Source organism: Phaethon lepturus, unplaced genomic scaffold (genome assembly GCF_000687285.1).
Source record: "Phaethon lepturus isolate BGI_N335 unplaced genomic scaffold, ASM68728v1 Scaffold55370, whole genome shotgun sequence".
In the NCBI taxonomy this organism is placed as follows: domain Eukaryota; kingdom Metazoa; phylum Chordata; class Aves; order Phaethontiformes; family Phaethontidae; genus Phaethon; species Phaethon lepturus.
In genome coordinates this window covers 6,888-28,381 of record NW_010513678.1, presented here as the reverse complement: position 1 = coordinate 28,381, position 21,494 = coordinate 6,888, and the positions used below count along the sequence as shown (strand labels likewise).

General features: G+C 37.5%; 1 protein-coding gene across 1 annotated transcript; it reads right to left on the bottom strand.

Moving 5' to 3' along the window:
• Window positions 1-3,276: 3,276 nt before the first annotated feature.
• Window positions 3,277-19,601, bottom strand: CDK8 (cyclin-dependent kinase 8; the record flags this gene model as incomplete). Its single annotated transcript, XM_010290593.1, has 8 exons — window positions 3,277-3,435; window positions 3,555-3,633; window positions 5,026-5,123; window positions 11,129-11,201; window positions 12,246-12,315; window positions 14,374-14,517; window positions 16,640-16,771; window positions 19,544-19,601. Coding segments are annotated over 8 exons (813 nt in total), but the record flags the coding sequence as incomplete, so codon positions are not given.
• Between the last annotated feature and the right edge of the window lie 1,893 nt (window positions 19,602-21,494).

Sequence of the window (21,494 nt, the reverse complement as noted above, 5' to 3'; positions counted from 1 at the left end):
CGAGACAATGGCAGAAATCAAAAGGCAAATTCTAGTTTTTAACACATGCTCACAGGACTGAGCTAATTCTCTAGGGGCATATAGCATAAAGGGGACGAAACGGCTGGACCGGCATTTAATGCGAGCAGGAACAAATCAGCACTGCTGAACTGCACCGTTAACACAGCGACTGCGCTTTTGTGACATTTGCCTTCACTCTTGAGAGATGGATCAAGTCACTCATCAACAGCTCTGGGTCACCTTTCTCCATGTAACAAATACAGGATGTACTTCACAGAGCAAAAATCCCTGAATGTTCTTTTTGCTCAAGCGTGGCTCCTGTATGTAGGAAACTATCACAAGTTTTACCACTTAAAAACTGACCATTCATGTCAGTTGTAAACACTTTCTGCATCCTAACTTCTAAAACAGATCTTATGTTAAGATGGAGACAATTAAAGATCATTAGATTCTTTCATGACACCCAGTGCAACAAACGGCTTTTGCTTAAGAACAAATGTAAATATCCAATCCTTTCTAAATATCATTAAGCACCCAGAGGGTTATCACAAGCTCAGAGTAGTGGAATTGCTCCAGTCTGTTTAGTCACATTGCCTTTGGAAGTGTCACACTGCAGATTTAAATGAGAAGGCAAGGAAGTCTGTGTGCCATGTGTCTACTATTTTTATGCATGGCAGAAAAGGACAGAAGGTCAACTTGCTCTGCAGAGAGTAATTTGACTTCTGAGAGGATGGAGAAACTGTCTTAGTGCCTCTTGCCCAGGAGATGGCAATCCTTCTTCACAAGCTTTATATGGGGAATTTGAGCAAATTAAATGAAGAACAAAGGAACAGGTGTTTGATTAAAACAGAGGGCTGTATTGTAGTATTTGTTTGCAGTCTCCTCCAGTTGCAGGATCAGAAGCAAAGAATGTGAGGAATTTTTTTCAGGGAGATCTGAAAACACCAATAGGCAACTTTTAACTGCTTTTGTTCCAGTGCCAGCAAGTTCAGGTCTCCTCCCTTTGATTACCATGTTTTTCAGACACCATAATCAGAACAGATCTACCCACCGCCTTCTTGCAAGACTGGATGGGAGATGGTTGGTTGGTTTGTTTTGAACCAGGTGTTCTGGCTCCTAAAGGGACAGCAAAAAGATTAGTCAGGAGCAGTCAAGTTACCAATAAGAGCTCCTGAGATAGCAAAGTAGCAGTTATCACTATCTAAAGGCAAAAGTATTCTGAAATTACATTTGTTGACAAGGGTGGCTCCCAGCTACAATCCTGGGATGGACATCTGAGAGTACAAAAGTTTCGATGAGCATGAGCTCAAAACAAACCAACGTCAACTCCTACCACAGCAATTTGAGCCTTCTGACTTCTCAACTAGCAAATCTCAGCTCTTGCTCACGGAAGTCGATGCCAAGGTTTGGTCAAACTGCCAAGCTGGCAGTTACAAAATGAGGTGAAGGGCGTGTAAATAGGGCATGCAGCAAATGGGGCTCCCTGACACAGTACATGCAACCTCTGCCATCAATCTCCTTAGATATGTGGCTCAAAATGAGGGAAGGATTAAGAGAGAGTTGCATTTACCTTCTTAAAAACACACACAGAGAAGTAGTAGAAAGACCCAGCTACAAGGCACAAACAGCAATCAACTTTGCAGCTTGCCAAATTGAATGGGATGAATTTCCTGTAAATGAGTGCTCTGTGATGCACCACCCAACTAAAAAAAAATAAGACAATGTTTATACTTAGAGGCACTCCACACTGCAGCACGGTAGTTAAGGCTGACCACTGTTCGAAACAGCTCTAAAAATCTTTATCATTCAAAGAGAACAACTTGAAAACTGATACGCTATTGATGTCCTGGGATAAATTGAGCAAAAGCACTTGGGGCCTCTATGAAGGATCTCACAGTAATGCTCCTGAAAATGATCTTGGTTCACATTTTTCAGTATTTTAAAGTTTTGCACAATGCTGGAAATACACAGATCTATACAAGGATGAGGGTAATGCCCCCAGGCAGCCTTTGAGGACATCTGGTACTCTCAAGAACAAACTCTGAAACATTTCAAAACCATTGGTGTTCATGGAGAAACACTATCGAACTGTGAAAAGCAAGTTGACAGCAGCAGTTTTACTGACAGCATTCTTTAACTTTCCCTAAGTTTTGCTACAGAATATAAGCATAGATAAGCAGGTTCCAGATACTGGGGAAGGGAGGGAAGGAGAGACTATCCTTTTTCATCTTTAAGTTAACTGAAAACACTGCCAGCAATTTCTGACTTCCCCATCTTTTGTTTCCATCCAAGAGTCTCTTAGAATTGGCCTTCCACATTATGCCCTCCACGTGAAGCAGTATTTATTGGTTCCTGCAGGCTAACATTTTCACCAGCATGCCTCCTCTTGAAATCTTCTATTCCCTAGGCTTCCAAAATCTGCCACGTCTCTAACTACTCTTATACATTTAATTTGAAAAGTCTTCCTTGCTCCTCTTTTGTAATTTCTTAGCTTGCATTAACTACAGGTTCTGTCCTTAGCTCTCTCCTCCCCGATCTCTGTGAGTAATCTCATCCAAACCCACAAATTCCGGTATCATTCCCTGGGATGACTCTCTGATATTATTCTTCTCCAGATTCTTCTGATTTCCTAATGTTTGACTATAAGCTCAAATGCAGAAAGGCTAGAACGCAATTTAAGTTTTCCTCTAGCTTTTTTCCTACACTCCTCCTCTTCTTACTCACTCATTGACTGCTACCACCTCACCTGTCTCTTCAGATCTGTAATACTCAGCTATAGTCAGCCTGGAATCTCCCTTGGTCTTCAAAATAGATTATGACAGCATCATGTCAAGTCTTTCTGTCTGTCATCCAAAATACTGCTTTCCCATCCATTTGCCTGATTAAAACTCTTGTTCAGATTCTTATGTTGTGTACTGCAATATCCTTTGCCTCCTACCATTACAGGCTTGTTCAAATAACAAATGGTACTTTTAGGTGATACAGAGCATGGCACAACAGGGTCCTGGTCCACAATCAGCATTCCCTAATATGAAGGTAATAAATCATTAATTGTAATAATCTCTGATCCTCATTTCCTTGAAACTGCTTACTTAAAAAGCATCAGTGTATCAATTTACAGGCAAAGCATCAACTAAGTGCATCTGAAAAAACATGTAAAAGATGCCAAAAAAATACAGTTAATACAATGGCATTTACAGAATTCCTTTTTCAGCTTAAAGAAACACTGTTGTAAACGTGAGAACCAAATGCACAATATATGAATAAAACAAATACCTGATAGTCTGAGGTCATAATAAGTCCACCTGAGGTAGTGGTAGGAGGAACAACTCTCACTTTTTTCAGTGGGGGTCCCTGTGTGTGACTGTTGTCTTGGTTCCCTGGATGACCAGTTCCATTAGTATGGTTATTGCCCTGCTGCTGCTGCTGGTTCTTCTCAATTGTTTAAACACAAAGAAAAATTTCAACTCAAAAGCAGTACATGAAATAACATGAAAACAGGAAATAGTGTGAAAGCCAGTGAAGCATGATGATACTGTTCTTCCAGTACTTACTTTGTCTCCTTTATCATCTGGTTCTTCTTCTGTTAAAAATTCTCGTTTTGGGTAAGGGATTTGACAACCTGCAAAAACACTGCCCCCGAAAAAAGTCTATTTATCACTGTATTAGAACAGAAGGGTTAGACCTGTAAGATTCATACTTCACCCATGCTAGTTTCAAGTTGGTGAGCCACAGCCCAATACCTGTAACTAATGGAGAAGTTTTCCCTGTCTTACTTTCATCAAGTTCTAAATTTAGTAAAAGTATTCACATGTATTTTTAATCTTCAGTTGCCTCTTATACACTCATTTAAACTCCTAATAGTTTTCACAGTTTCTGGTAACTGGTGACTGGAAAGGCACATGACCTGTTAGATATCTGCAAGGGCACAAAGAGCTATCTTAATGCAGCTATTATCATAATTCACAATCTCAGGACTAACTAAAAATACTCCTGGAAACTCCACTGACTATTAATAAAACCACCTGGAACAAAGTTTAAAAATAACTAGAATTTTAATCTGTCAATTCTTATCTCATGGTCCACATGAATTTGCTACTGCTAGTGCAAACTAATATTTACCTGCCCTTAATCAGTAGAATGTATTTCTAGTAAGTCCCTGTACGCCTGTTACCATTACTCAATCCGTATTCACATTAAAATGTCAACCTAAAGTTGAGAAAAAAGCCAAACACTTTCCTAAAAGCAGTTTCTGCACAAGCAAATCATTCACATGACAATGTTAAATCACAGAGACAGGTCAGGAGCTGTTATAAATAATTCAGTAAATTTTAGTGCAATAATGTCATTTTTTATTAATTGCGTATAAATATACATACCACATTTTATAAACTCTTCCCTAGATAATGGTAGAGAATCATATACACAATGTGCTAATAGTTCTCCCAAGAAGATGTGCAATGACGCTTTCTGGCTAGTCTTTGGGGTGGGGGTAGGGGGTGGGTTCATTTTTAACAAATTAATTGTCTCTAAATTTTCTTCCTTTTGTAAATCTCCCTGCACAAACAAAAAAGGGGAGTGTCTACAGAAAATGGATTTAAATTGCTAAGGATGACAGTACCAGGACACAGATTTTACTTCCCCCACCCACTGAATTTACAACAAAAGCTACGACAGAAAAATGTAAACTAATTAGAGAGTGTCATCTGGCATTCTGGAGCAGAGAAGTGGACCTGTGGGCACTTAGCAGTTGTCTACAAAGATCTGTAGCATGCCTAATCAACCTGTCAGTGAATAACAAGATTAGTGCTGCGACTAATAGGATCAAAGTTCCATAAAGCAAGAGATTAATAAGAATGCTACTTAATTTTAAAAACCACAAAAGCCATTTTAGTGGTTATAGCTTTCTTTGGTTGCTAGTAAGTATTTAGCTCAATATTCACAAACATATTTATAGCAGAAAGCAAGCACAGATTTCTGAAGCATCTCTGGATGTACTGATAGGTTAATAAACTGACCACTTACTCGGATGTGGGAAGTGGATCTTCTAAGAAATAGGGATCCTGCATAGCCTGTTCTGAGGTAATTCTCTTTATTGGATCCATAGTGAGCAATTTCTGAAGCTGCACAAAATAAAAGTTAAGAAACTCTGCATTACCAAAACTGTTTACAGAAACTTCACTGTCTTAATCCTGAAAGACAAGCTGATACAAACGTGTCTGAACTCAAAACCTTAACTATAAATGGCCTAATCCCACTCTTCTCTCTTGTTAAAATAGCAACTCCATTTCCCATCGAAGAACACCTATTTTTACTTGCAAAGCCCAGGACGCTCAGTTAGTTCCAGTCACAAATGTTGTAATAAAAACGCTCAAAGAGTTTCCACAACATGCCAGCAGCTTTAATGGCTTGTTCCCACAAGAAGATGTAACACGCACATATTTAGCCTAGTTTCTTCAATTATACTGCACTTTAACAGGAAGCATCATCATATCGTTTTAAATTCAAATAATTCTTAGCAATTAATAAGCAAAAGTGATTCCATGTCCATTATTGCTCACATTTTAGTATTGTCATATTAGTACATCTCCATTGTCATCCACAGTACTTTAAAGATGTTATATGAAGTCACTCCTCAGAAAATCTTTACGCTGTAAAAGGAAGTGGTAACCAACACATTCAAAAAACCCACCTTGCCAGGTAACTTTTATCACTCACTCCAGTATGTGCTTCTTTATGCTGACAAATATGGGCGCTCAGGCACGTCTGTGTGCTACATGCTGCTCAAAAAAGCAGTTGTGCAAAATCCCGAATTTCAGTTGATTTTTCGCACGACATGCTGCAAAATACTCTCAAGCTGCCTAATAAGCCACCTCCTCCATGAGTGCATCAAGTCTGAGCTCTGGTGCTGTTTCACTACCAGTGTAAGACCTCAGCCTCTATCCTTGTAACAACTGATGAATCAAGTACCAACTACATGAAAACAATCTCTCCAAAATGCCTGTGTTGGTTAAAGACAACGAAGATGATCACAAAGCAGGAATACGCAGAAAACAAGGCAAAATATAGTATTTTACAAAATAGTTGAACTCTGTTCAACCAAAAATCCAGCAAAACCTTACTCTTTGAGAAAGCACATCTTACTCTCATTGGGAAGTGTTAAGAGAGGGCTAAGAAGCACACTAGGTATTTGCTCAATGCGTAACTTAAAACACAGCATACAAGATGTTTCAGTAACAGGCAACAGAATAAAAATCCTAAGGTAATACACACAGATGAAAATTTAAGAAAATAAAACTAACCTAACCAAAGTAAGGTGAAAAATTTGTACAAAAAGTGTTACAAACATTGCTACTTAGAGAGGTATGCTATGACAAATGCTTAGGATACGTAGCCAGAAACTCATCTTAAGTAACTCCAAGTACCAGCAACAGTCTAAATTCAACACAACATTAAGGACTGAAAGGTAATTCTAAAAAAAAAAACAAAACACCAAAAAACCCAAACCCAACTGTTTTTACTGTTTGTACTGTTTTTACACTTCACTGTCATATTGCACCTATGTAAACATTTCAGAAGCTGGCTGGACTTTATATACATTTGTCACTGTTTTTGTCACTGCAGTTTTTTTGTTTGTTTTGTTTTTATTTTTCAATTAGAAAACATCATGCTGTCTCCATAGGTCTGAAGATTTTTTTCCATTTTATGAATAGCAGACCACAGTAATTTTATTTAACTCTAGCACTGAAATAGCAGTGAGGCATTCTGGAAGTGTTTTTTATTTAAAAGGTCTGCTGTATGTGTATGTATTTCTCCCCATCCACCCAGCAGTTATTTTGTGGAATATGGCTATGCTAGACAAGCAATATCCATGGACAGAAGGAGCTTCAGATACTGCACAGAAAAGGGAAAGCAGCGAGTCTTCATGTTTCACCATGGAATACAGCATCCAAAGTAAAACTACACCCTGATGTATTGTCAAAGTCAATGACCTTCAAAAGATGCTACATTTTTAACCTATTGCTTTTGTTTTTTAAATCACAGATATAATAAAATTATATAAAATAATACTAATTTCACATTTGCTAATCATATTTTCATGGGATTAAATTCACCTTTTTATAAAGATCCAGTGTCATGATCTATGTCTGAACTGGTTGTCTCCTTTCACCAGCTATTAAGTGAACACACACGCCATGATGCAGACCTCCGCGCTGCAGATAGCCAAAGTTAGAAAGTACATTTTTCTCTCCTCAGCCTTCAGTTTTAATGGCAAGTTAAGAACATAATAAATATGTATTACCACCATCAATCCAGTTTTGTTTTTCACATCATCAACACAGACTCACAGTGAGTTATTTCAGCTCTCTGAGCCTGCATGTAGTCTTTGTAGAGTATCAGTTTGAACAGAACAATTCTTGTTTCTCTCAAAAGCTCAAAAAGCAATCCCAGGAGCCAAAAAAGGGGACGGCAAAAAATGAGAAAGAATTGCCAACATGTTGAAAAACATCACAATCAAAAAACATTGCAAAATTCTGGCACCATTTCTGGCAATTACGTTATAAAGCTCTCCATCACATGCTGACAAGATGTGAACAAACTTGGTTGTAATCAGCAACAGAAAACAGAAACCACAAGAAAAGTTTAATGATTGCACAACCATTATCACACAGGGGATCAAAACTCCTCTGTTTTGCATGGTTGTTAGGTACCAGCACAGAACTGAATCTTCCACCTATTATTACAAATATTTTCTATTTTAAAAACTGTTCAATTAAAAGATCACGTGGCTGAATGACATAATAAAAATGCAGTAAACTATATATCAGCAATATCACTGCAGTTGATATGGATCACTGTATCCGAATGAAAGATGAAGCATCACTCAACCAGGAGCAGCACCTGTGTGCCCGTTTTCTTCTAGGGGATAAACAATTAAGTAGGGAAAAAAAAAAAAATCAGGAAAGTGGAAGTGGGAAAAAAAATGTAAGCTGCAAAAGCAGGAAGGAGCCAAAGTTGTCTCATGTTAAGGTATCAGTCCTGCATATGAAAAGGGACCATGTGCATGAATGTCAGTAAAGAAGGAAAAAATCTAGTTAATTCAAGCTGGGAAATCAAAACATTTCATTTTTGGCAATGACAACAAACTCTTGATTTACAAGTCCTGGAATTATTAATTCTGGCATATTTTACAATAGAAGATGTAAACAGCTTATCTGTTCTGATGCAGAGAGTAAAAGGGCTGTGAGACAGCTCGTGGAAGAGTAAGATCTTGGAGTATCTCTGGAAGAACCGGTACCAAGAGTATCACTGAACTTGTTCAGGCTCTGGTGGAGGGGCCTAAGGCATTCATCTGCAGTTCAGCCTGCCCTCCACCTGAGTGCAAACCTGAGGCACCTTCCAATTTTGACAGCCTCTGTACGGAGTTTTAAGAGGTTATTTTGGAAAGACTAAGGCTTTAAAACAGGAACTGATTTTCAGTGAATTGTTCTGACAGACAGCAGTGAGCAGAAAACAGAGAGGATCCTATTAGAGCTAATTAGCCATAAACTTCACAGTACTTCCCTCACAACCTCTATCTATGGGAGGTACAAAAGAACATGGCCATGTCTACACTACTAAATATCCTGCTTTTTAGCTTGTGTGACACTGGCAACATCCGAATTGCATGAAGCACTCTCTCGCGCTACCAGTTTTGTTGGGGGGAACATGGGTGGAGGTCCAAACTGGAACAAGTGGGAGAGGTAGCAGTTGAGCAGCATGTTCAGTCAAGAGTCCATGCTCAAATCCACCTCCTGGTTCTCATTTGGTACTAACAGATATGACCAAGAATGGAGGGCTAGCAGTATCCTGGAAAAGCACCATTCCTTGATTTTGCATTTTAATGTAACCACTGCTTTTTGGTACAAATATAAACATACTGAACAAAAATGCTGAATACATTCAAATAGTTATCACCCTGTTGTGATACCGCAGGGAGAAGAGAAAATAGTGTAGCAAGTGTTTTAAGCTATTCTCATTGTGTCTAGTTTTGTTGTTGGTGAAACATTGTTGAAAACAATTTCTAAACTTGCAAGACTGGGAGAACAGATGAGAAATTTCAGATCTGTTTGGCCAGAGCCCTCACAGCTTCTAAGAGAAACTGGTTCATTCAGAGAAAGTCTTTTTAGGGACCACCAAGGTGTACAGCAAAGCCTGACCACACTTTTCCCTGAGCTTGGTGTTAAGCTAGCAGACTGGAGAGCGGTGAGAAATAGTTGAAGAATCAAGGGAGGGGAAAAGCACTTACATTACTCGAAGATGAAGTCACTGTCCATGTTGTGGACATGGACAACCATATACAGGTTCTTGCATGGAAAATGTTTTTACCTCAGATTGCCTAGGTATGATATGAAAATCTAACGCAACTGATTTTAATAGGCAAAACTGACCAAGATGTCTCAGCTGCTTGCCACTAGTGATGATTAGCTGTTTTCAGATTCCGGTACAGCTACATAAGCTTACCTTTGAGAGCTTTAGACTCCAAATATGTCACAAGTCAAATCTGTAGGTGACAAGCAGCATGTTTGTTCTCAAAGATGAAGTTAGAAAGGTAAGTACTGATGCATGCAGTTGCATAATTTTATGGAACACCTGCCTAGAGTGGCTGATGAGAAATGTCTGCAAATTCACTCAATTTGCTGCACTTGAGTCCAAGGATGAGTTTTTATATCCAAACCCCATCCTATGCAAAATATCATATTCAACAGTTTCTTCATGCTCATTGTTTTTTTTGCTTCTTGAATTACTTAATATAATTTTCAAAAATATCATTTATGCTTTGATAGGAATATGACGTATGATCGACTTTTTATGTCAAATATCTTTTTAAAGTATGTATTGTCACATTACAACATAAGAACATCTAAGTAAATACTAAAAATGCATTCCTGAAGCTCAGTTATAAATAGCTTCATGGTAAAAACTGGACTAATTATGAGCACTTCGTTTTTTCACATGTCAACATAAACTTTTTATGCATTACATACAAATATACAGACTACTCAGCGGCTTCCAGTTGTGCTTGGATACAAAAATCCATCAAAAATTCAAATTGTCTGTCAGAGAGGACTAGCTTCCTTTCTTATGTAAACATCTCTAGTATTTCACCAACAGCTTCCAATGACTTGAACAAAAGCCACATGGTCCTCGGACACCCAGGCCTCTTGACCATCTTCCCTTTTCTCCAATTTATTCCTCTCATCTCTAAGGTCAAAAAGTGTCCTCTTTTCTTCCCTCACTTCCTGCTCCCCCCAATAATATATTCACTTTACAATTCTAGCCAGAAAACATGTAAACTGAGTTGGAAACATCAAGATAAGGAGAAAGTCCATTCAGAGAAACTAGATATACTTAAATTCTTTCTTCTCTCTCTATATATACATATAAAAAGTTTATTTTAGAGACTTGAATGTTCTTTAGAACATGGAAGGAAAGGCCCAATATAGTAATTTCTGAAACAACATAACACAGGCACTTCCAGGACTGAGCAAGTGTATAATTTTAACCGGAGTCTTCATAAAAAAGAAAGTTATATATTCTGGAGAGAAAATCATTGTTTTAAGGGTACTAGGAAGTTTTCATAAGCAAGCTACAAAGGCTTAGTGCACCAGGAAGACACACTAAAATTTTCCAAACTACATGTTCAAGTCTCAATTTTTTTTTTTTTTAAGTCTGCAAGATGTAAGCTTAATAACGAATACGTTAAAAATTAGTCATTTAGGAATTTAAAAAAACCCAGGCTATTAAAAGTGTGCAAAGCAGCAAAATGGCTAAGAGTTGCAGCAACACTGCAAATATAATTACAAACTAAACATGACTCAAAGGCTGAAAACTTCTGACATACTCGATACAGAACCTAATCCAGTGAATGACTCGCAGAATCATTTTATCAATGTGAGAAGATAAAGTGGTTTTACAATTCTCAGATTGCAGAGTATCAGTTATTCCTAACTTTATTTATAAAGCAAGGGATAATATTTATAAAATAAAGTTAGTCACAACATACTTGACACCAGCTCAACTCTCACTCTGAACAACTGTAACTTATACAAGGGGGTTGATTTTTTTAATGCATGCAGAAACTTACCAAGTGGAACGCCTTACTATCGGGTTTAACTTTATGTTTTTCCATATATTTGATAAGGCTGCAGTTGGTATACCTAGAAAAGGAAAAAAAAAAAGTGACATTGTTAATATGCAAATCACCGATACTGCAAAGCTTTCTTAAGAACCACAAAACATGTTACTAAGAACAGTTTAGTCTGCATTGCTAATCCACTAAACAGAGAAAAACGACAACTACAAACACCAGAGATTGCTTAAAAATCATTCAGACACTACAGAACTGCATCTCTTTCCGTCACATGTTTGTAAAAACACATCACATCCACACAAAAAGCACACTTTTAACACACATGCAGACAGCAAACTATCACTTAAAAAGGATTTAAAATGCCTTTTAGCAATTTTACTACTACAGTTTCATTCTGTATGTTGCTAATACCAGCAAACATGGAGATAAATACTAATCCCATCTTAACACTCTCCTGCAATGTACAAGTTGGTACAAGAACATTCATGAATTCACTTTTTTGAAGAGGAGCTCAGAAACAAGGTTCTAAATGGTTACAACAGCATGGCAGATGCAAGAAATATGTTTAACAGCGCAGCCTCAATCCCTCAGCATGGAAACAAGGCAACAGGGGAGGGCCCTAAGTGCAGATATTAGACCCTGGCTATATGACAGCAAAACTGAAAGGTATTCTTTTCTTCAGCCTTCATAAGCTACCCTAGACACCAAACCTGGCAATTATACCCGCTGTTTGCTGGAAACGGTAGAAGGTGACTAGATCCTTTCTGTGCAGCTATTACAGAAAAATCATGTCCAGTACCACAGCTTTGGAAATAGCTGTGACAAACTGGGCTTTGCAATTTTCAGAGCTGTGCAGCATCTTACTGGCCTCACCAGTTTCACACCTGCCACCTTACCACTTACAGTCTGTCCTTGGCTACTCTTCTGATTCACACCACCTCAACAGGCCAAATTCACCATTATGAAACAACTTTGTTTTTCTTTTTTTCCCCAATCTAACTCATAACCTTGTTTGACAACTACATAGAAAACAACCTGAGCTACAAGAAATTTAGTGTAGGAGGGAGAAGTAAAATACGCTTTAAGAAGACTCAACTCAAAGCAGACTTACGTGTTTCTCCGGAAATCTTTCATTAAAGTTGAATGTTCTGGCATCTTTTTTATGTCTTCCCAATCTTTATCTGCAAAATCAATATTTATTAATATTTACTTTTTCTCCAAGTTAAACAAAGGCTTTCCAAGTATCTCTGTAATCCTGATTTTTTTTTTTTTTAGTCTGCTTCTCTAACCTTGCAGTTACTTATTTCTTTGCACTCCCTGGCTCACATTCTTTCATCACCTCTTCACGATAAATCTTACCAACACCTAAGGGGTTCCAGTTGTTTGCTGGTTAACTCAAGAACTTTAAAAAGCGGCTGCCAGCTACAGTGAAGATCACCATATGCCCAAAAGACAAAACAGAAGAAAAAAACATGTCAGTCGTTGTGGTTGCACCATTCAGGACTACTATTCAATTTATTGAGGCACAGTCATGATCTCGGGACAGGAGTACAGAAGACTCCCGCAAACGCTGTCTCCTTCTAAGGGGTTTTCCATTCTGACAGCACTGTCTTACTCACAGGCAAAAGCCCAGGAGTACTGTATAAATTGCTGCTGTCCCAACCTAAAAGAAATACTGTTAGCCAGCAACAGGTTAAGGAAAAGTAACATTTGCACACTCAAACTAAAGAATATTTCACCTCAACTTCTCTGTTTAGACAAAGCCTGAAATGAATTTAAAAATAAAACAAATAAACTCACTACCAGCATCTAGCCTCAAATGTATTACACTCTGTAACTGCTGAAGGGGCTCTTGTGGGCAAATAGTTTGATTCAAGTCTAATCTTTACTAAATCTTATCACAATTGCAGAACACTAGGCACTTAAAAATATTAAGTGAATAAATAAATCAGAGATTAATTATTTAAATAAGAGATTCTCCTCTTTTCCTATCCCCAAGACATGTGAAACTCTTTCAAATATGGCAAGTGTCAATTAAAAAGCAAAAAATTTGCTGCAATTAAATAAAAATAGTATTTCTTGGTAAGAACCAAAGACCTTAAAAAAAAAAAATCAAATGCAGACCATCAGAAAGGATTATTTAAACCAATCAGAGCACAATAATGAGAGTATCATCTAGTTATCCAAGTTACACAAAGGCAACGTAAAACCCAAATGAAGTAAGAAAAGTGTAAGAAAAGGATAAAATTCTAGGCTAAAAGTAGAGAAGGACAGTACTGCTTAAAGGAGTAAAATGAAGGGAGGGATTTTCAAGAAAATAAAAGTACTCAATATGCAAAGGCAACACTGCCAGGAGTCTCATACAGCAGTATAGAAGTAGTGAAGTACATACAAGGCAAAAAAGTCAAAAAGAAAAACAAGAGTGAATTTAGTACAAAATTCTGGAACCACCCAAACATAAAGACCACAAAATTCATGTGATAGGAAGAAGAAAGTCCACCAGAACAGCAAAGAACAAGATTAATAGTGAATGGACAACAGCAGGGAACACAAGCAGTGAGGAGAAAGATGACCCAAAAGTAAAAATAAGGCCCCCTGTTATTCTGACATCTACGATCATGGGAACACTAGAAGAGGAAGCATTAACTGAAAAGATGCAAGACAGCCTGTAGAAAAAACAAGATATGACCAACACTATGGGGAAAATGCAATAAGTGATATCCACATCGTAATTTCTTTTGGTTCATGCAACCAGTTATTTGATCTGGTTTGGAATAAAGAAATTTTCTCCATACCACAAGCTTTCTGCCAAGGAAAAAAAATTAAATGCCCTCCCTTAATTCCAAACACTATGTTTAATTTAGCATGAGTTAAACATCTGCATAATATTCATTAAATGTATAGATTTTTGCTTGGTTTCATACAATCATCAGTCACTTTCCAATTCTATAATCAGTACTGAAGAAACGCAGAAATATTCCGTCTGATTTTTAATCGTCCACTATTAAACATGATCTTTTAAAATTATAAAACATTGGTACATGCATAAACAAAGAAAATCTTATCTTTAGTAACAGCAAAAATATCTAATATGACCACTAGATTCTAGATTTATAACTCGTGAAATAAAGATTGTGTTTGAACAGGTTTGTTGCTTTGATCAGCTGCCACCTTCATATGCAAAGAAAGTAATACAGATAACTTTGAACAGTAGTGATAACAAAAAATACAGTATGTACCTGCAGGAAATCCCATTACATTGAATATTCTGTCCAGCTGGTCATGGTGATAAGGATTACTAGTTTTGATATCTTCTTGTCGACAATGGAATATTGGCTCTGATGTTAGCAGCTCTGCAAATATACACCCTATGGCCCAAATATCTTTAAAAAAGGAGAACAGAAATTAAAAAAAAACAAATTAATCTTTCCAAAAGCATCTTGGTGAGGTACAGTGTTAGTTTTTAGCTTATCAGCGATAAGGTCCCTGCACTGAAAATTTCAAGTTTCTATTACAGCAGTGCAACACTTCCTCAACTTTCCCTTTCATCCACAGAGGTATATAATTCAGTAACTACACAGGGGCTGAGAGAGTAACATACAATTTTTGGTGGGTTTTTTTACAGTGTGGTTACCATTTATTGCTGTACAAAATAATCTGATTAAGAAAAAATACAAAAACAAACTATTTGGGTAACGTTCATGCATAAAATACAAATGAAGAAAAGCCAACCGATATCTTACCCATTCACTGCCTTACTGCCCCCGCCAAGAAATGTGCTCTCTCTGATCAGCCACTGGGTTTAATAAGTATTAAATGGCCCCAAAAATACAAGTTAAAAAGCAGTGATACTGGAATAAGCCAAATGCTATATATAAATAAATGCTATGTATAAAACCTTGCGGAAAGAGAGTAACAAGAAAAATCGCTCCATGCTCATGTACCTCACCCCTTTTTTTATAAGGTTCTTTAAAAAAAAACAAAACCAAGCCTTTCTGTTTTAACTGTTGTGTCCCAATCTGCAAAATCAGACAGCCTGAATTTTCCCAGTTGTTTTCTCAATTTTTTTCTAGTATGTACAAATCCAATTTTTAACTGACAAAGTAATGCTACAACTGCACCTTGAATGAACAAGAAAAGGTCATGAACAAGGACAAAAGCAAATGATGCAGAGCGCATAACCCCATTACTTAGTGTTTTTATACAGTCAGTTTTATCTATGCTGAAAAAAATTACGTACTAAAAGCTATGGAACTGCATGGACAGTCATATACTACAAGCAGAAGACAATGCCAGTAAAGTGAAGAAACATGCAAATACAACAAAAAAGCCATTTAAAGGAACATATAAAGACCTGTATTTAATCTATAAAAGAAATCTAGTATTAACAAAAAAGTAAATGAAAACACATTTAAGGCATAAACATTACCATTTCTGACAAAAACACTGACGCAATCGTGAAAAAAATAATGGCTAAGGTCTAAGGAAAGAATTTCAGGTTATGGAAACAACAACATATATGCTGACACCCAACTTCCATGTTTGTGCAAAGTAAGTGGAGCGTTGCAGGGGAAGTTATTTCCCCAAAAATGGTTGCCAGGCTTTAACGTCTGTTTTAATCCAGACAGCAAGAGAAAAACTTCCCAGGCCTCTTCCCTACAGTCTACCTCCCTTCCCCAGCAAAGCTGTTCGCATCCACTAAAGGAGAACTTCCCTCCAGCCCGCTACCGAGCTATTCCTCAACAGCCACAGCACCCACCAACGGCTCCTGCCGTCGGCGATCCCTTACCCCTGGAATGGCAAGGGCAGAGACTGGCAGAGCGAAGTCAACCGTGCCATGCCAAAGCTGTTCAAACTCAGACCGGTAAGTATGAAATAAGTGGTGAAGAGGATGCGGCATTAAGCTGGTGTAACTAATGCCATCCTCACCGCGCCTGCATTCTGTAAGGTTTGTTTTTTTCTGGATATGCCTTGATGCAGCACCACAGTCTAGCCCATTGCATGACTTTGACCACATCTCATTACCTCAAGCACTTGTGCTTTGAAAAAGACCTAGAGAGGGGCTAAAATGCAGAGCTTACTCTTATAGTTTCAGTGCAGCCAACATATTCTCCATTCTGTACGTTCCTTATTTCATGTATTTATTACACCAGGTAAAAACCTCTGCAATAAAATTAATGCACTGTGCATCATCATAATATGGATTCTACTAATAGTTCAAAAACGCATCCATATTTCGTATTGCCTCTAACTCTTGTATGAAAGCCATACAAACATATTGCATCACAGGGCATTTGGAGCCTAAACCCAGAAGTATTTCATTCCTACACCTAGCCAGAGACCACAGTAAACTAAATAATTTGTCAAAGAGTAATATTTCTTCACGAAATTGATAACGTACCTTTAACTCAGCTACTGTCCTTTGTACTATTTAATCAATGCATCAATACTTGGGTACGCTTTACATAAAGAACAACATAGTAAGTTTTTGTACAATTTACTTACCAATAGCTTTGGTATAATGCCTTGCTCCAAGAAGCAACTCTGGAGCTCGATACCAGAACGTTACAACTACTGGATCCAAGTCTGCTAAAGGCTTCAGAGGTGAATTAAATAATCGGGCAAAGCCCATGTCAGCTGCAAAATTCAAAAAGAGATGCTTTAAAATTTGAGGAAAACTACCAGTTTTGTTTTGTTTTGTTTTTTTTTAAACAAGCTGATTGAGTTTACTTGTTAGCGCTACCGTCACTGCTAAACAAAACGCAAACACAGACTGTAGCAGATATGAATTCTGTGAGCAGATTTTCTTAAAGCTTTTGTAGAAGTTACTGGATGTCATCACCTACAAAGTATATCATTATAAATCATTACTAACATGAGCCATTTAGAACAAAGAATTAACCACTGTTCTGAAAAAGCGCATCAACTCACTTCTCAGGACACTGGTAAATCCTGATTCATTTTACCTGATATTCTCCGGTAAAATATTCTATTATTACAGAATGGTCTTTCAAGAAGCAGCATTTTAAATGTGAGCAAAATGCAGGTCTGCAAAGGTTAGAATGATTTATAATACATACGTGCACATCACAAAAGCTCCCTCCTCATGACGTTAGCTGTAGCAAGATTTCCTTCACACAAAACCAGCAACTAAGCCCACAGCACCTGCCTCCCTGCTAATTTTCTGTCAGGATGTACTTCCAGTATCAAGATACCAGTACTAAACACCATTTAGGCTATAATTTTAGAATTCTGTTTGGGGGCATTATATCATTAAAAACCACTTTTTAGAATTGGTAGTATACAACTGCCTAGAAAGCTGCCTGAACTACCAAATATAAGTGATACAGAAAAAAATGGGCAGAGACTAAAATATGCACCTTCTCCCACCAAACTGCTTTCCCAACCCACCACTCCCCAAATCCCAAGACAGAGGGACTCTGTGGTGCAGGGATACAGACATCCTGAGAAAGACTCGACTAAAATGAGATGAAATTCTGAGGGAAAAGGACGTAGTGCTATAACTCACTGGTTGAGGGAAAACTCCAGTGTAAATATGGGTCTCTAACTTGACTACACAATCCTTAATATTTTATTTCATATGCATTCCTATTTATGATTGTTTTAATGCATTTAAAAACAGAAACAGTTTTCTACATTAAAATATTGATTACTCAAGATCTGGTCAAGTCACTAGTAACTATGAAAAGTAAGGAATTGTGGCAGAAAGTGAATTTATGACTCAAAATGACACAAAAAGCCTATAAAATTTATTTTAAGTTAAATCATTTATGTATTTTTTAGAAAAATTAGTTACACTGGAAAAATGGAAGCCCTTGGTATGGGTATAACTTCTGCATTCTTTTCCTGATGTGGTAATATCTTAAGAAAGTAAGAAAAAAAAAAAAAAATCTACATTTTGATAACACGCTTGAAAACCTAGGGTCCCCCTCCCTCTTCCCCCACTGGGAATGGATGGCTCAGAGGACTGGTGGTCCGATACAGAATCTTTCACCTGTCCGTTAAGAGAGTCTGACTGAATTTAGTTGCGTTCTAAATTGTTCCCAAATTAATTCAAAACTATAAATTAAGAAATAAATGGGTGGTCTATGTGTAATTACTAGCAAGTAATTGTGTACAGCAAATGTCACCACCATGGTTGAAAGTGAACGTGCCCAGAGGATGACCTACATTCTCAATTTTGGAAGCAACCGCTCCGTGAAGAGTAAGGTAATAGGAAGAAATTTTCCCTTCTGCTGTCCATGCTGTACCTGTTTTGTACAGAGACGACCTCAATTTCTACTGTCAACCTTAAACCTCGGAAGGGCATTAAAAACTTTCAGGATAGGATCTGCAGAAGTGTTCAGTCCTGGCCCACCTGCTCCTTGGATTTCAAAGGGCGAGGGAAGGACTAGAGCAGCACTCCAAGAAAATCCTACCCTGAATCATTATACTGGTGATTAACAATATAGTTCAGATAAAGAAAACAGTACGAGTACAGAGCAACAATGCAGAAGAATAATCTCATAAAAGAAAGCCAGAGGGAAGTGAAAAAAGATGAACTAGCTTTAAAAAAACCCTTCCAAACGGGGCTGCATTACCATAGCAAATATAAGTAGGCTGTGCATTAGCAGTCTGCTATCAAAGCGCTGCCACGCTAATGCACAGCCTGGTATAGCTTCTTACTGTTAGACTACAATTAATTTTTATTTATTTATTTACTTTAATTTAAAACAATTGAAGTTCTAGAGATTATCCTCTCACTGTGAACAGTAACTCCCACCAGAAAATGTTACAATAAGGGGAAAATTGTTGGGTCCTTCCTACCCTGGTACACCGCAGTTTGAGCGTTTAGCAGTAGTTCTCACTAAGAATTTTGCTTAGATTACTCTGTTTTCTGGACTTTTAAGATCCCTTGTTTTTATCTCCAAGGGTCCTGTCTACCCTTTCAAGTACATTTTGTAGGCAAAATGCCACCTTTGATTCCATTATAAAATTTAAGGTTTGTAGTAACGAGTAGTTCCCTATTTAGATTTTATAAGCAGCGGCAAGACAATGTCAAGGCATTACAGGGGTAAATGGAGGAAATTTTAAAATCCCATTTCTTTCTCCTCCTTTCCCCCTAGCTAGCTGTCATCTTTATCCCCATACCAAAATCCCCCACCCCACACAATCACCCGCTTAAACAAAATATAACGACATTTTCCATGTTTTATTGATGAGGCTACAGCATTTCATCATCAGAACTGGTGCATGGGGCTAATATCAAGAAGCCAGTCACTCAGAAAACAGCATTATATGCCCAGGCACATACTAGTATTACAGTGACTACTTTAGGTGGTACAACTGCACCTTCAGAACATTCTAACTTAAATGCTACACTGGGACTTATCAAAGATATAAACATACCAATTTTTACTCTTCCTCGCTCAGGACCTTCACCCATAACTAAAATATTAGCAGGTTTCTGTGGAAAAAAAAATAAATATACAATACATATACCACGATAAACCTAAACATTAGTCTCTGAAAAGTTAGTTAAGCTTTGTTTTGCCAGTTTTAAACCAACTTTGTTTTGATTAAAATGACAAGTTTCTCTGTCATGGTAAAGCTGTGCAAGGACCCAGACACAGGCTCTCCCTGACTGCATTTTCCTCATGGTTTTTTTTGGCGCTTCTGTGCTCCAGCACCATGTTCCCTAACTGACACCCCGGTGTCTGTCCTCAACACGCAGGAGCTGGCAGTCACCGAGCTGCCGAGGTTTCTACCAAAATTGCCCTAGATCCTTTTGGCAGGCGGCAGTCCTGTTGTTGCCCAGCACAGGGACAGGAAGCCAACTCTACAACATGATATGCTCAGGGTCATTAGGCACATTTGCAGACACATTTTACATTAAAAAAATAAAAATCTGAGTAAGATACAGACTACACATAACTATATCACTCTATATTGGAGAGAAAAATCATCTATTTAATAATAAAATTATTCCTACTTACAAATGTATACCAATTCAGACAGTTGCAAAACTTGAAAGCATTGCCTTTACATTATTTTTCTCTCCTTCTTCCCTTTCCTTCTTTTACTAGAGAGGTGAGTTAAAGAATTGAGCTAGAGTTCAACTAGTTAGAAACATAACCACTCACTTCTTAATCCTATATTTTCTGCCGTCCTGTTTCTCATAATACAGTCTTGGCATCTGCAGTCAGAAGAGTCCTCAAATGCTAACACTGTACATATAAATCAAACCTGCAGTGCTTATTTTGAGGGAAAAAAGTCATGAAACTCACAAGTAAAGCTGAAAATTTATGCTAGATTTGATTTGAAATTGAGTGATTTAGATACCCAGTCATACTGTAAATCCTGGACAAAACAGGGGCTCGTATTCAGTTGTGAACTGTAAGAATTATAATAAGGCTGAGTTACAGCTCTTGCTTTGCTTCCCCAGTTTAAACTGATCTGAAGAAAAAAGTGCCCTAGCAAGACAGTTTAGGCTACCTAAAAGTTAATATAATGAATCCAATATCTTAGTGTGATTTACCAAACACGTATTCTAGGAAACTCTTAAGTCTTCCTGAATATATCAGGCGCTGGTGTAAACACATTCAGAGAGACAAAAGACCACAATTTGATATCAAACTAGTAGTAATTCATATTGTGTAAAACAAGGTGCAAAAATTAATAATCCAGCAAAAAATTTCCTTGAGAAACTTAATTACTACTGCTTATGAAAGGCTCCAAAATGGATTTCTGAAACTGTACAATCCACGTACAAAATACGTAAAAGGAATTTGAGGTGTTGCCTCTCTTCTCTGAGAGAAGGTTAAAGATGGAAGAAAATGTTACAGCTTGACTATGTTCACAGAGGTAACATATATTCCATTATCCTTCCAACAGCAATAACAACAGATCCAACTCATGCTGCATTAGCTCAGTGATATGCAGAAGAACTTGTGTCCCACACCACCCCCCCCCTTTTTTTTGTCTGTTTTTGTGGGGTTTTTTAAATAAATGCATACCCTCCAGGTAAGTGTTGCTTCAACATTAAAAAAATGCAGCATGTGGGCACAGAGCTCACAAAGCATTCAATTTTGATTGTTTCTAGAAAAGTGCTAGAAATAAACAAGCAGAATAAATCTTTAAATGCAGGCTTAATGTTGAAGTTTAAATCAATTAAAAGTGCTAGGTAAGAAAACACATAATTTCACCGCATAAACCATTCTATTGGGTTTTCAATTTTTCATTCATTCTCAAAGAGAAACTATACATATCTTTTACAAAAGTTGCTTCAATATATCTGGGATGTTAATAAGCTACATGCCTAATTAATTTTTTTTAGTAGAGTTAATGATACATTACACAG